General features: G+C 53.6%; 1 protein-coding gene across 2 annotated transcripts in view; it reads right to left on the reverse strand.

Moving 5' to 3' along the window:
* Positions 1–9,019, reverse strand: part of LOC109323168 (rho guanine nucleotide exchange factor 26-like) — a 22,236-nt gene extending 13,217 nt beyond the window's left edge. The window contains exons 1-2 of one of the 2 annotated variants that reach the window (XM_019554616.1): positions 8,249–9,019; positions 4,587–6,362 (exon numbers count right to left, since the gene is read on the reverse strand). In XM_019554616.1, the coding sequence (XP_019410161.1) occupies positions 4,587–6,181 (1,595 nt within the window). In that variant the 5' untranslated portion in view covers positions 6,182–6,362; positions 8,249–9,019. The remainder of the gene's footprint in view (positions 1–4,586; positions 6,363–8,248) is intronic. The other variant, XM_019554617.1, reaches the window with a different exon arrangement.
* Positions 9,020–12,330: the final 3,311 nt, after the last annotated feature.

Here is a 12,330-nt window from a genome sequence, read left to right on the forward strand (position 1 = left end):
AGCACCGCCAGGAGTGACTAGAAATAATAGTCACAAGCTGGCAGAGGGTAAATTCTGACTAGACATCAGAAGGCGCGACTTCACGGTCGGGGCAGCTAGGATCTGGAACCAGCTTCCAAGAGAAGTGGTGCAGGCCCCTACCCTGGGGGGCTTTAAGAGGAGGTTAGGTGAACACCTTTCCAGGGCCGTATGACCCCAGTACTCTTTCCTGCCATGGCAGGGGGTCGGACTAGATGATCTACTCAGGTCCCTTCCGACCCAACCAACTATGAAACTTTGTGTCCCTACGTCCTTAGACCAACACAGCTACAACCAATACCCCTGAGACCTAAAGAAGGGCACCTGATACCCAAAGGCTTGTTCAACAGCTCTCCCAGCTACACAGTTGGTCCAGTACAAAAGCCTTGCCAATCTAAATAGCCAAACACTGGAAGAGATGAGGTGACTTGCCCAGGGCACTTGGCAGGTCAGTGGCAGACCAGGCACCCCAGTCCCTGACTCCCACCCCGGCGCTCTTTCCCTCCAAAGGTGGGGCTGGGCCCCAGTTCATCGCGCTGGCGCAGAGCCCTGGGAGCCTCGGCTGAAACGCACAGCACGCTCCCAGTGCTTGGTGCTGAGGCAAGGATGGGGAGCACAGGCATCCGCCCTACATGAACAGAGCTTTCTTCAGTCCTGGTTTATTATGGGACTGGTCTTGTGAGTCAGACTAGACCACAACATACAGTAACCGTGCTGCGGGACTGCATTCTGCCCTGCACCTGGATGGTTTCATGAGTACAAGGGACGATTCGCTACCAGGGCAGAGCCAAAGTAGGTGCTTTTACACCATCCCTGGTCCTCTGAGTAGCGGTAAAGGGCCAAGTTGTGCCTTGTCTGAAGGTTTGGCTTTTGGGGAGGCCGTTCCAGCTGGGTGTCTGCTCCAGCCTGCAGCCGGAGAGCCCCAGCCTTGCAGAAAATGCCCCAAAGATAAGGGAACACAACTGCAAACTGATGCCACTCCATGCACTTGTTTGCTTCTTGGGTACTGGGAGCAGTTCAACAGCATCCAAGACCTGGGCACACAACCGCTGCCTTTCCTGCCCATTTATATTTTAACACTGTGATTTTCTCATTGCCTTTAAAGTGATCCCTTGCTTAGCCCCCTACCCCTTTGTGAGCTCCACAGAGGAGCTGCTCGGGTACTTTTGGATATCGTCTTTTGGGCTATCCTCAGCTGATTCTTCTCTCTCTCCCTCCTACCTCCCTAAAGTATCCCCTGGGAGTCTCAGTGGCAGAAGCTGCTGTCTCCTTCCTATGCCAGGGCACCATGCAGCCGTGTGGTGGGCTATCTACAGAGCTGCTGGGTGTCATACCAGATACTGCAGCATTTCAGTGACGGGTGAGTGATTCTCACGGCAAACATGGGAAATGCAAGCGATGCACGTGCTCATTGCAATAAGAAGGGGAAAACTTTCTGTCAACTGATTGTTTGCCCATCTCCAGCCAGTGCTGCCAAGGCTATTCTTCTCCTCCTCCCCCCACTGCCACTGGGACCTTTGTCCTCTTCCACCAAGTCTTTCCTTGGAGTGTCGAAAATCTGACTTCCTCGTGTCGCTCAGCCTCTCACTTCTGTCTGCTCCCCACTACTCCAGTGCCTGCCACACCAGCTCCAGCCGTGGGACTCGTCCCTCCACTGAAGTGGATGGACACGTTCGGCTTCTCTATTGTTTCACTCTGGTCCTGGTCCTGTGGGATGTTAGTTTTCACCTCTCCCACCAGCACCCCGAGATCACTGCTACCACAGCTGCATCAGTCCCTGAGGCTGAGCTCTTCCTTCTGTATCACTTACTCAGATCACTAAGCCTCATCTATTTTGCCTTCTCCAGGGCTCAGGGTCCTATTTATTTTGCATCTTCAGGATGGTTCATCTTCCCTCTCAGCTTCCTCAACTGGGTCTTCCCTTTTGCTCCTGACCCCACATGACCACCCTTCCTCCAGCCAGAAGCCCTCTCTACACCCTCGGCACTTTTCCTGGAGGGGTCCACTGTGGTCCCCAAAGATCCCGTGTTTCTCTGGCCACCTGCGGGACGGTAGGCAAGGGGGGGTTTGTGGTGTTCCAGTATAGGCCACTTTTCCCCCTTTCGTTGCACTCTTCTTTCTCTACCACTGCCCTCTTCCTATCGTAATGCTGTGCAGAGGACCCAGCTGTCCTTATTCTGGTCTCCAACATCTGCTTCATCTTTGTCTGCTCTCAGCATCTGGACAAAACCCAAGATAATTCAGCTGGGAATGATGCATAAGAGCCCATGGTCAAAACTGCAGCAGATGGCCCACCTCTTGTCCTTCTTCTTTCTTGCCATGCCTCTCCCCGGTACCGAGCATCTTCCACCATACGATCGTCAGCCACAGTGAAGTCCCTGGTGGAGCTCATGGAGCCGCTCTTCTCCCCTTTGGATGCTTATTTTTGGTGGGCTGATTTTTGGTTGATTTCTGTGAAATTTCCCCTCGCTCTGTTCCAGGCCTAGAGCAATGTAGGGAGGACGAGGATCCTTTGCAGAAGTACAGTGTCTTCGACAGCTCTGGAGCCATAGCCCCTTCCTGGATTTTCTAGAAGCAAATGTGCTGAGCCCTAGTCTGGATCTGCAGTGTACAGCCATAAGTCCAGCCATCTGCAACAGCATCTTCCGGCTCCTCTATAAAGACACCGGTGCTGCATCACCTTGTCCTCGGCAGGTCTCAGTCCTTTCCATCTCTCCTTCAATCCAGGAGTCTTCTTCATTCCCATTGCTGTCACTCGCTGCGGCTTCTGACTTAACGACCTCCTCACATCTGGATGCCTCCCTCCGCCCCCATGCTCCTCTCTCTTTTTTTACTAGTTTTTCTTTTTTTTTTTTTACTGTTGCCAGTTCATCATCTTTCTTCTCGATTCCTAAACTCCGTGGCCTTATCAATATATTGTGCCCACGAGCTGCATCTTTCATCTACGATCCTCATGCTTGCCAAAAGCGGCATCCTCCAGGAAACCTTTTCACTGACATGTGTCTCTCTTTAACTATCTCCCTGGGCATCACTTGCCCACAACCTCTTTGTCTGCTCGTGCAGTTTGGTTATTTCCTTATACAGGTGTTCCTATTTCCCTGCAGATGCTAAAACGAGGAGATCAGTCGCTAGCTGTGTGTGTCCTTGTCCCGTACTCGAATCCCAGACCTCTTAAGCAGCTCAAAAAGTACAATCTGATATTTAAAAACCTATGCAGAATTTCCATGGCAAGACCCATGGATCTGCTCCTACCAGGGGCTCTTACCTGGACCAAAGGTATAACGTGATTCATAAGAGGGTTAGAGGTTCTCTAAATATGAAGTTGCAAATGAAATAAGTGTTCAACACAGAAGTATTAAACCATTTTGATGTCTCTTAAGCAAATCACTCTGGTTTCCAGGGAGGTTGTTAGTGCTTTAGGACGAAACTGCTCTGTAGAATGACACTGCATAACCCTGGCACAAAACTTCACATCGCTTTCACCCGGGTGCAGTAACTTGAAGACCGCTCACCATCGCTCTACCAAAGGTCTGACCCTGGCCCTGCTGAAGTCAACACCTGAGTGATCAGGGAGCATCTACACTGCTTCTGCGGTGCTCTCAGGGCGGAAAGCAGAGGATGCCCAGACCACCAGGCCGCTCTCCCGCACGCCACGTCCAGGGGCTTTGGGGAGACACCCTTGGAGCTGCTCTCGGTTGCAGCACGTGGAGAGGAGCGTCCCTCCCCAAGAGCACTGCAGGAGCAGGGCAGACCCCTGCCCCAACCATCTCGAGTGAAGACAGGGCTACACGCCAAGTTGGTTGCTCTGCCTCAGGTTGTGTGATGATGAGAGAAGACAGCTCTCACCTCAACCCAGGAGAGTCTATGTTTTGTCACAAGCCCGAGACCCCAGCCCAGCTCCTCCAAAGAGCCACGCATCTCTGGAGCGCAACGCGGGCTGATTTGCAAGTGCATCTCAAGCAGATTTAGTTCCAGGAGGCAATCGTGGAACTTGGGGGATTTCGACTCAGGACAGTACAGTGAAAATCTCACTTCAGCACTGACCGAAGCAAAGGTTTTTCCAACATGCGGTAATAGTCACCCTTCATCATTATCGCCACCATTGCTATCCTGTAGTATTTAAGCTGTGCAGTTGCTCCAATCAAAGAAGCAATCGCTTGAAAAATTAAATCCATTCTCCTATGGGTTGTTTGTGCTATCGGCTTTCTGCGCGTCAGTTAGCTGGGGTGACTCAAATCATCTATTTTTGGTAAATGATCAATTTAAAGTTAATTTCTATTCCGTGTTCTCACACCCTAGCACGGGGGCATGACGTGTGGGTGGTAAACACTGAAAGGGAGCGTGCGTGCGTGCGTGCATGTGTGCGAGTGTGCGACACCTGCTTCCTGCAGGACTGAAAATAATGTCGGAAACATTTCTAGCCATCTTAGGCTGTGTTACTCCACGACCCTAAGATGAAAGTTTCTGTGACCATATAGATGGCAATAGGAGTTACACACATGTGTCAGGGCAAAGACAAGACCCTTGTCATCGGGACTAGTTTCAGGTGGCCCAACAGGGTATGTTACCTTTTCTTAATAAGATCCAGTGCTGAGCCTATGAATTCATCCTTCATTTTTTGTAGCTTAGCTCCATAGCTTGACAGGTCTGTGGCCTCTAATAGCAGCGACGGACAACAAGAAGATGGGGCTTCAGAAGCCAGCGACTGCTCGGCAAAGTGAAGGATACCACTTAATTGCTTTGTGTCTAGTCCCTGCGGCTTGTCACCGAAGACCTGCCCCTCCCTGCGGCGTGCTACTGACTGCAAAGGTGATCTGGGAATCGGGCTCGAGCAGATGGGGGACATCTCGAAGGTTTCGTCCTTCAGCAGGTGCTGGCAGGCCCCAGAAGTGCTCATCGTGCTGAAGCCATCCCACATGGTTGTAATGTCTGGATAATGGGCAAAGCCAGAGGGGACGTGGCCTTCATGAAACACGCTGTCATAGTCGTCGGCCACGACGGCGGTTTCCTGGGCTGGTTTGGTTTCCAGGGCTTCCTGTGGAGAGTCTAGACAGGCATCCACCTTGCTCTCTCGTCCCAGGGTCTGGCTGGAAGGCAGCCCCTCGCTCATGTGCTTTGCTGGCCCATGGCTGCCGACAGATGGACACATCTCTTTGCTCCTCATCCTCTTGAACTCCTCAAAGGTGGGTATGTAGAGCCTCCCTCTGCAATGCTCTTTCTTGCTCAGCTCTAATGTCCCTTTGGTGTCAATGTCCCTATCGCACCCCCTCAGGGACTCGGCTGTTCTGGATTTGGCAATCTCTTGGCTTTCCCAGGCATGCAGGACAGTCAGATTGGGAGAGCTGTTCTGCCTCCGGAGCTGCAACCTCCTCCGAGCCTCCTGCTTGATGTCCTCCGGACTGGTAATCCAGCGCGACAAGCATGGCCTCGGCTTCCCCGGCCCTGATGCAGGGCTGGGGCCGAAGGCGGCGTGCTCCACGAACACCGCGCAGCAGTTCACAGAGCATCCGTTCTTGTACTCCCGGCTCGTCCGGCATTCGGAGAGCTCCCGGCCGACCAGATCGGTCAGGGACGCCTGGGGACGCACGGGCTTGCAGGGCTCCACCGCCTTGGCGCTGTGCAGCCTCAGCTTCTCCTTCAGTCCTCTTTTGGCATCCCCGTGCAGGGCTCTCTCCTCCGCAGGAGGGAAAAGCCACTGAGGCACTTTGGCAAAAGGCAGGAGAGGTACGTTTCGCGCCGGCCTCGGCGTTTGCGCGGCATGGCGTGGAAGGTGCCTGCCAGGGTCTGCCGTGCTCTGCGCTGTGTGCCCCGCGGCAGAGCCGTCAGACCAGTGACTGGTGCCTTTGTAGTGGAAAATGAACTCGTTATCCAGGCTCCGGCAGGGAGAGTAGAGGCCAGCGTCGGTGACGGTTGCCCAGTGCAGGTTCTCCACGCTGCGGTACAGCCGGGTTTCTGAGGCACCGGCCAAGGTTGCCTTGCCTACATGACAGGAGTCTACAGGGCCGAAGTCCCCAGCAAAAAACTGCGTGTCTAAGTTCTTTAGTGGATGCATGCTGCTACCTGCAAACTCCTTTAAGCCATGTTGTGCGTACAGCTGATTATTCTGGCAGCTGAGAATCACCCGGCAGTGTTCCTGTCTCTCATCAACACTGATGTATGTCATAGCAAATGTACATGGATGCTCTAACTCCCTGGCGTGTAGGGGGTGAGGAGGGAGCTGGCGGGTCGCTTAGATGAGAGTCAAAGTCCAGACCACAGACAGCAGAGTCTGCTGCTGGGTACTCACATTGGGGAGCTCTCGCATGGGTAGAATCGCCACTGTGGGCTCATGCGCAGAAGGAAACCTGGGAATACAAAGAAAGACAAGTTACTGGAGGGGCCGGCACAGGACAGGCCAGGGGCAGACCTGCTTCCTGGGTATCCAAAGCCATGAAACACTGCCGAGCGGGGACAGAGCTGTGCAACTGGCTGATTGCCCGTAGGGCCCGAGTGACCTCCTCCGCCGCTACCAAGACTAGGCACCATTTTGTTAGGGAGAGGTTTACGTCGCCCTTATTTCAGTGGCTGCTGCTCCCAGCTGTGACGTTTGGCTATCGTGGGTACAAGCACTTTGGAAACACTTGTTTGTAGTTGAGATTACTCATATGGCACCGGTGCTTTACAAGGGGGAGATTCCCTGCTGCCAGGAGTCTACAGATGCGGACAGATGGAGGCAATGACCCTGTGGGAAGAAGGCCAGGACAATATGAATCCGAAGCGTAGACTTGCACATGGGTACAGAGGCAGAAGGCAAGGCGGGGTGACACGGCAGACACTAACTGGTTCAGAGAGCCACGCTTTGTAGGCAACAGCCTACTCCATCCAGTGCCATGAAGGCAGAGAGGAGAAGCAAGCAGGTTGGCACCGTTTTCTCTGCCTCGGAGAGAGGCGTAAATGAGGTGTCACGTGCTACGACTTATCCCTCCTGAGCACGCGCGATGTGTGGGGTCACCGGGAATCCAGCGCTAGGCTCTTCTAGGTCTCTCTCCACTGTGTGGCATCTGGGCTCTCCACAAACCTTCACGAGTCTCTCCTACCACACCCCTATTGCCAAGGAAGGGCTATTGCCCATATTTCACCGATGGGGAACGGAGGCTCAGGAAAGCCCGGGCTACAGTGTGTATGTGAAAGGACCGAAGTGCCGCTCCTCCCAGCAACAAGGGGCCGTGCAACTCTTACGTGAGCCGGACAGCTCTGTCCGGGTTTGGAAAGTGACTTAGGCAGTTGGGAGCCTAAGCCTCCATGAAAAGCAATGGGATTTAGGCTCATAAGTCCCCGAGTCACTTCCAGAAATGGGACTTAGCTGTCCAAAAATGGGACTTGCAGCCCCGAGCGAAGCAACCCCTAAATACCTGTAGAAACCTGGAGCCAAGTGCTTTGCCCAAGGCCACACAGGAAGTCAGTAGCAGCGAGTATCTCGCCATGACTATGCTCCTTCTCTCAGCATGCGTGGGTAATGGGCGTGAGACCATGGGTCATGGGTCGAAGGCCCAGAAACCAGCTCTGGGCAGAGACAGGAGGCCTGTTTCACCTACAGGCTGGTGTTGGGTAAGGGCAGAGGGTCCTGGGGTGCGGAGCCAGGAGGGGAGTCTCCCCCAAAGGGACAGGCAGGGCCCACGGCTGGGGTCCGGTGGAGGAAAGGCAGGGCAGTTTAAATTGCGGAGCAGGCAGCCTCGTTATTTAAGGTGCCCTGAGCCTGGGTTTTACCTTGCGAGGTGGCTCATCCACCCTGGTCAACCTGGGAGAGAAATGAAAGAACTCGCTGGCACCCAGGAGGGACCTAACTCGGCCAACTGGCACCTTCCCTCTGAGAGGGAAACTGAGGCAGTACATTGGCCTGGATTAGTCCCTGCTCTACAGCCCACTGAGGTTAGGCATTTCGGCTGCTGTCACTCAGTTTTTAGGTCCTTTGTCTGGAGTCTCCCCTCAGCTATTGTGGTGTGAAACAGTGCAGCTCTGTCGACTTAAATAAAATGATTCCTAGCCCATCCTGGCATCGAGGGGCAGGAGATGGCCACCGCTTGTACAGATTGCAGCCTGGCCGCTACCAAATGCACAACATCGCTGCATCCCCGTACGGGGATTAAACGAGCCGGCATGCAATAAAATGATGCCTACTAGTAACCACTAGCTGAAGCCAGAGCTCAAGGCAGGTCTGCTACCCCCAGTGTCATCGCCAACGTGGCCTCACCCCCTCTCATCAGGTCAGCGCTGAGAGTCCTGGTGCTCTTTAAATCCCCTCCTGCGCCGTTCGGTCCAGGGGAAGCCCAAAGGTAACAGTTGAGAAACAGGATGATCAGGGTTTTCTGTGATCTCTTGATCTGTCAGGGAAGAGAGAGAGAGGAGTGATGATACGAGAACCACACTGTTGGCAGCAAACAGGCCTCCGGAGGAAGGAATCACAAGGTCCCGTAAGAAAGCGTGTCTACACCAGGAACATTTTTAAGTCACAGCCCCATCGAGCAGGGCTTTGAGCTCCAGGCAATTGGAGAGCTAACTGCAACCAGGGGGAGAGCTGCGTGCCCGTTCTCGGAACGTGCAGGAGAAGCAATTATGCCCCTTGCCGCAGCAACTAATGGAAATAGCAGGAGCCCTGGTCCAAAACAAGAGGGGCTGTGTAGCCAGGTCTGAAATGAAGCTAAATCTTGTGAACGTACGTTTTCTCCAATTGCACATATAGGGGCTAGGCAATGGTTGGCAAAGTGCATGCAAGAAAGCCGGAGAAGAGAGAGACACGGTCATGAGCAGGACCAAAGCCAGAGCAACTTGGGGCAGAGAACTGAACGTTGGGGCAGATGTGGCTATTATGAGCCAGGAAAGTGCCCGCAGCCCTTTATTTCTCCAGAGATCGGGGGACCAAGACTACGCGCACCTTCCCAGCAAATAAGCCATCTTGCCCCAAAATATCTACCAGACTTGTATCATCAATAGCTCTTCCAAAGAAAAGCACTTTAATTAACTGCTTAGCCCAAGGGGCAACACTATTAACACCCTGGGTGGCTAACAGAGGTTAACTTAACATATTGTTCTCTTGGCCCCGCTGCACAACTCTTTCCAGCCCGGGGATGGGAGTCGAATCCAGCCCTCCCGAGTCCCAGTGTCCTACCCCAGCCTGCTCCTGCCCCCAAGCCACTGTCCTTGGTTCCTGCTTCTGTAAAAAAAGGCCTGTCGTGCAGTAGCGGGTGAGTGGAAACATTTCTGAGGTGGTCCCAGCTCTTATTCATCCCTCTGATCCTCCCAAACCACCCGTGCCTTACTGAAGGCTAAAAAAAGCCAACCTCAAGCAAGAAGAGCCATTCCCCACCTAAAGCAACTCTCTCTGGGCTCCTCCTGAATGAAAAGCAGCTAACCGGAGCACAACCCAGCTCTGAAGATCAGGGGCAGCCGAACCGCGTGCAAACCAGCGGGGTCCATGGCTCACAACCGGGCGCTCAGACAGGCCCCGTCCACGAGCCGCATCCCAGCTCTCCATCCTCTCGCTTCTGTTACGTGCGGGACGTGTTGCTGCAGTCCCCTCCCGTCTTTGGCCCGCTCGTGCTTTGGGGTCCATCCGTTCTGCAATCCTCCGGCCCGGCGATGCCTGCATGGAGGAGCTTGGCGCTCTCATCCAGCTGGATCAGTCTCTGCGGGAGCCGCGGAGCGATGCTAAGCCTGCCTGCTCTTCGATGGTGTCGTCTGCACAGCGCTCGCTCCTCCAGTTCACGACGAACCTTCGCTCCTTTGAAGCAGTCAGATCTTGCCATCGGGCCAACGACAGAGCCCAAGCCCACCGCTTGTTTTTGGACTCCATTTAATTGACTTGCACTTCAACGCTGCTTGCCCGCGCCTGCCTTCGCTTTCCTGTGCAATCTTGCTGAAGAACTGGACAGATTTCCAGAGGATCGAGGCTTGAGGGATAAATGACGCCTTCCTGAGAGCCATCCTGCTTGTCTGATCCTCCGAGAGCAGCACTGGGGAATATGTCAAGAGGGTGAATCAGACTGATGCAGGCAAGGAGCCCTGGTGAAAAGCCTCGTGGGCAGCCGTGATAACCGAGTGACACAGGTGACACAGGCTCAAGGGCCAAAGGCTAAGAGCACAGCAGGATGCACCGAAGCACGAGCACGGTTCCTGGCTCCCCAGTCAACGGTGTGCGCTGCAAAGAGCTTTAATGAATGGGGAAACCTGCTCCTTGAGCTGCTGGAGGACAGTTTTTTATTCCCTTCAGGTCTGATAGCCCCTTCTGCTCCCTAGAGCAGGGGGATCGCATTTGCAGGAGCACTGTTTCTCTGGCACGGCTCCCCGCTCCACACTGGAAGGCACACGCTTCGGCCAGCCAAGAGGGAAATGATTTGTGGCTCGTGACATCGAGCCAAATGGGAGGAAAAGATGCCTCGTGCTTATTTGCACACGAAAGGTTAGAGGAAGTCAAGGCGCTTCGCTTGTATTTGCTTCCTGAGCTGTTCTCTCAGCCGGGAGCGGGCTGTAAGGGGGAGGTTGGTGCAGCGGCAGGGCTAGTCGGCTGCGGCTGCATCTCTTGTCCGTCCTCCAGTGACGGAAAGAGTGACGCTCGTGACCTGCGCAGCCGTGGGAGGAAGCCCTTGTCCAGCGCAACGCTGCGGGTCTCCTTCCACTCTCAGGGGAACCCGACAAGTAAGGAGTCCCCTGCATTAGCAATGTCAGAGTGGCAGCTATCGTCACATCGCAATTCCTTTTGCAAGACCTGTATTTACCCTGTAAAACGCACCAAGCAAGCTCACTAGGTATGGCAAGCAGGAAACAGATACCACTTAAATTAAGAGCAATCTTAGCAATCAGAACAGCTGAAGTGGTAGCCTTTTCCCCAGTGCTCGGCTTCCTTTTGTAATAGCTTCATTGACATAGGCAAGGCATTGTTACTTATACTGGTTATCCAGCGCTATATGGCTCTCAGTTATTTCAACAGAGAAAGGGGTATGTTGGGGGGGAGGGAGGATTGCCGACCTGCAAGTAAGTCAAGTCCCTACTTCAAATAGATTAATATTGTTGAGCTTGATACTGCAGCCCTCGATGCCGCGGTGCGCTGCTGACCTGCAGGAGTCCAGCCTCTCCTCCAAAGTCCCCCCTCATTGAGCCTGTTGGCGTAAATCAGGATTGCTCTTTGAGGAAGGGTTGCACCATGCGTGTCTCCCATTTGTTTTACTCATCTTTCAATTATCGTAGCGCTCCTTGAAGCATGGAGCTTGTCTTCCTAATAATCTATATGGTGCCAGGAACGCATATATTGTCAGGATATATGGAGCTGCAGGTTATCTTAGGATGCATTTATCAAAGAACCTAACCCCAGCGAGGCTGCGGGTCCACACCACTTGTGTTCCAGCTTGGTTTTCCTTGTTCACATGGGACTTTCCCTGAGACATTGTGCCTTGCGGAAATTGGGGGATTTCTATTCCCCAACATCATGCAGCCTTTAGAGACACCAAGTCATAAATAACACACTCTCACTAAGGATCATTGCACAAACCAGCCTAGACGCAGCACCAACCAATCCATTCACCCTTTGTAACAGTCTAACTGACGATGCATGCTAGAGTAGGAATCGGGGACTGCATCTTGCCACCTGGAAGCGTGAGAGGAGGGTTGTGCAGAACCGCTGGACAGGATGTACTTTTTTTAAAAGTTGGTTTTAATGGAGATTTCGTTCATTGCTTCATACAGCTTGGAAGAGCTGTGACAACCCCTAAACTCCTGTGCTTTCCAGTGGAAGCTGGGGTCTTTCAGACCCGTTCTGCATCATCCTGTGGAAGCTCTTGCAAGGGGGGGTACCGGCACAATAGCAGCACCCGCCGAGCCCATCTGTTGTAACGGGGATAGTGAAATGGTGGCAGGCACTTCTGAAAACCACCAGGAGACTTTACTTCCTGTGGATTTGTGTACACAGCTCTCTGAGGTATTTGCATTCACTGCTGCGAGGAGTACCCACGGACTGGGACTTCCCCACCGTGATGCAAGATGGGCTCGAGGGGAACGCCTCCAGACCTCAGGCTGGGGAGGACCGGGTTAGAGAGCTTCTGGAGGGGCTGGACGTGTTCAAATCAGTGGGTCCAGATGCTCTCCACCCCAGGGCGCTCAGGGACTAGCAGGGGTTATTGCAGGGCCCTTGGCAAGGCTTTACGAGCGCTCGTGGTGCTCAGACCAGGTGCCAGATGACTGGAAGATAGCCAATGTGGACCCCATCTTTGAAAAAGGGAGGAGGGAGGACCTGGGCAACTATAGGCCTGCCAGTCTTACCTCAATCCTAGGGAAACTCTTTGA

Source organism: Crocodylus porosus, unplaced genomic scaffold, assembly GCF_001723895.1.
Source record: "Crocodylus porosus isolate Cpor-Errol unplaced genomic scaffold, CroPor_comp1, whole genome shotgun sequence".
Classification (NCBI taxonomy): domain Eukaryota; kingdom Metazoa; phylum Chordata; order Crocodylia; family Crocodylidae; genus Crocodylus; species Crocodylus porosus.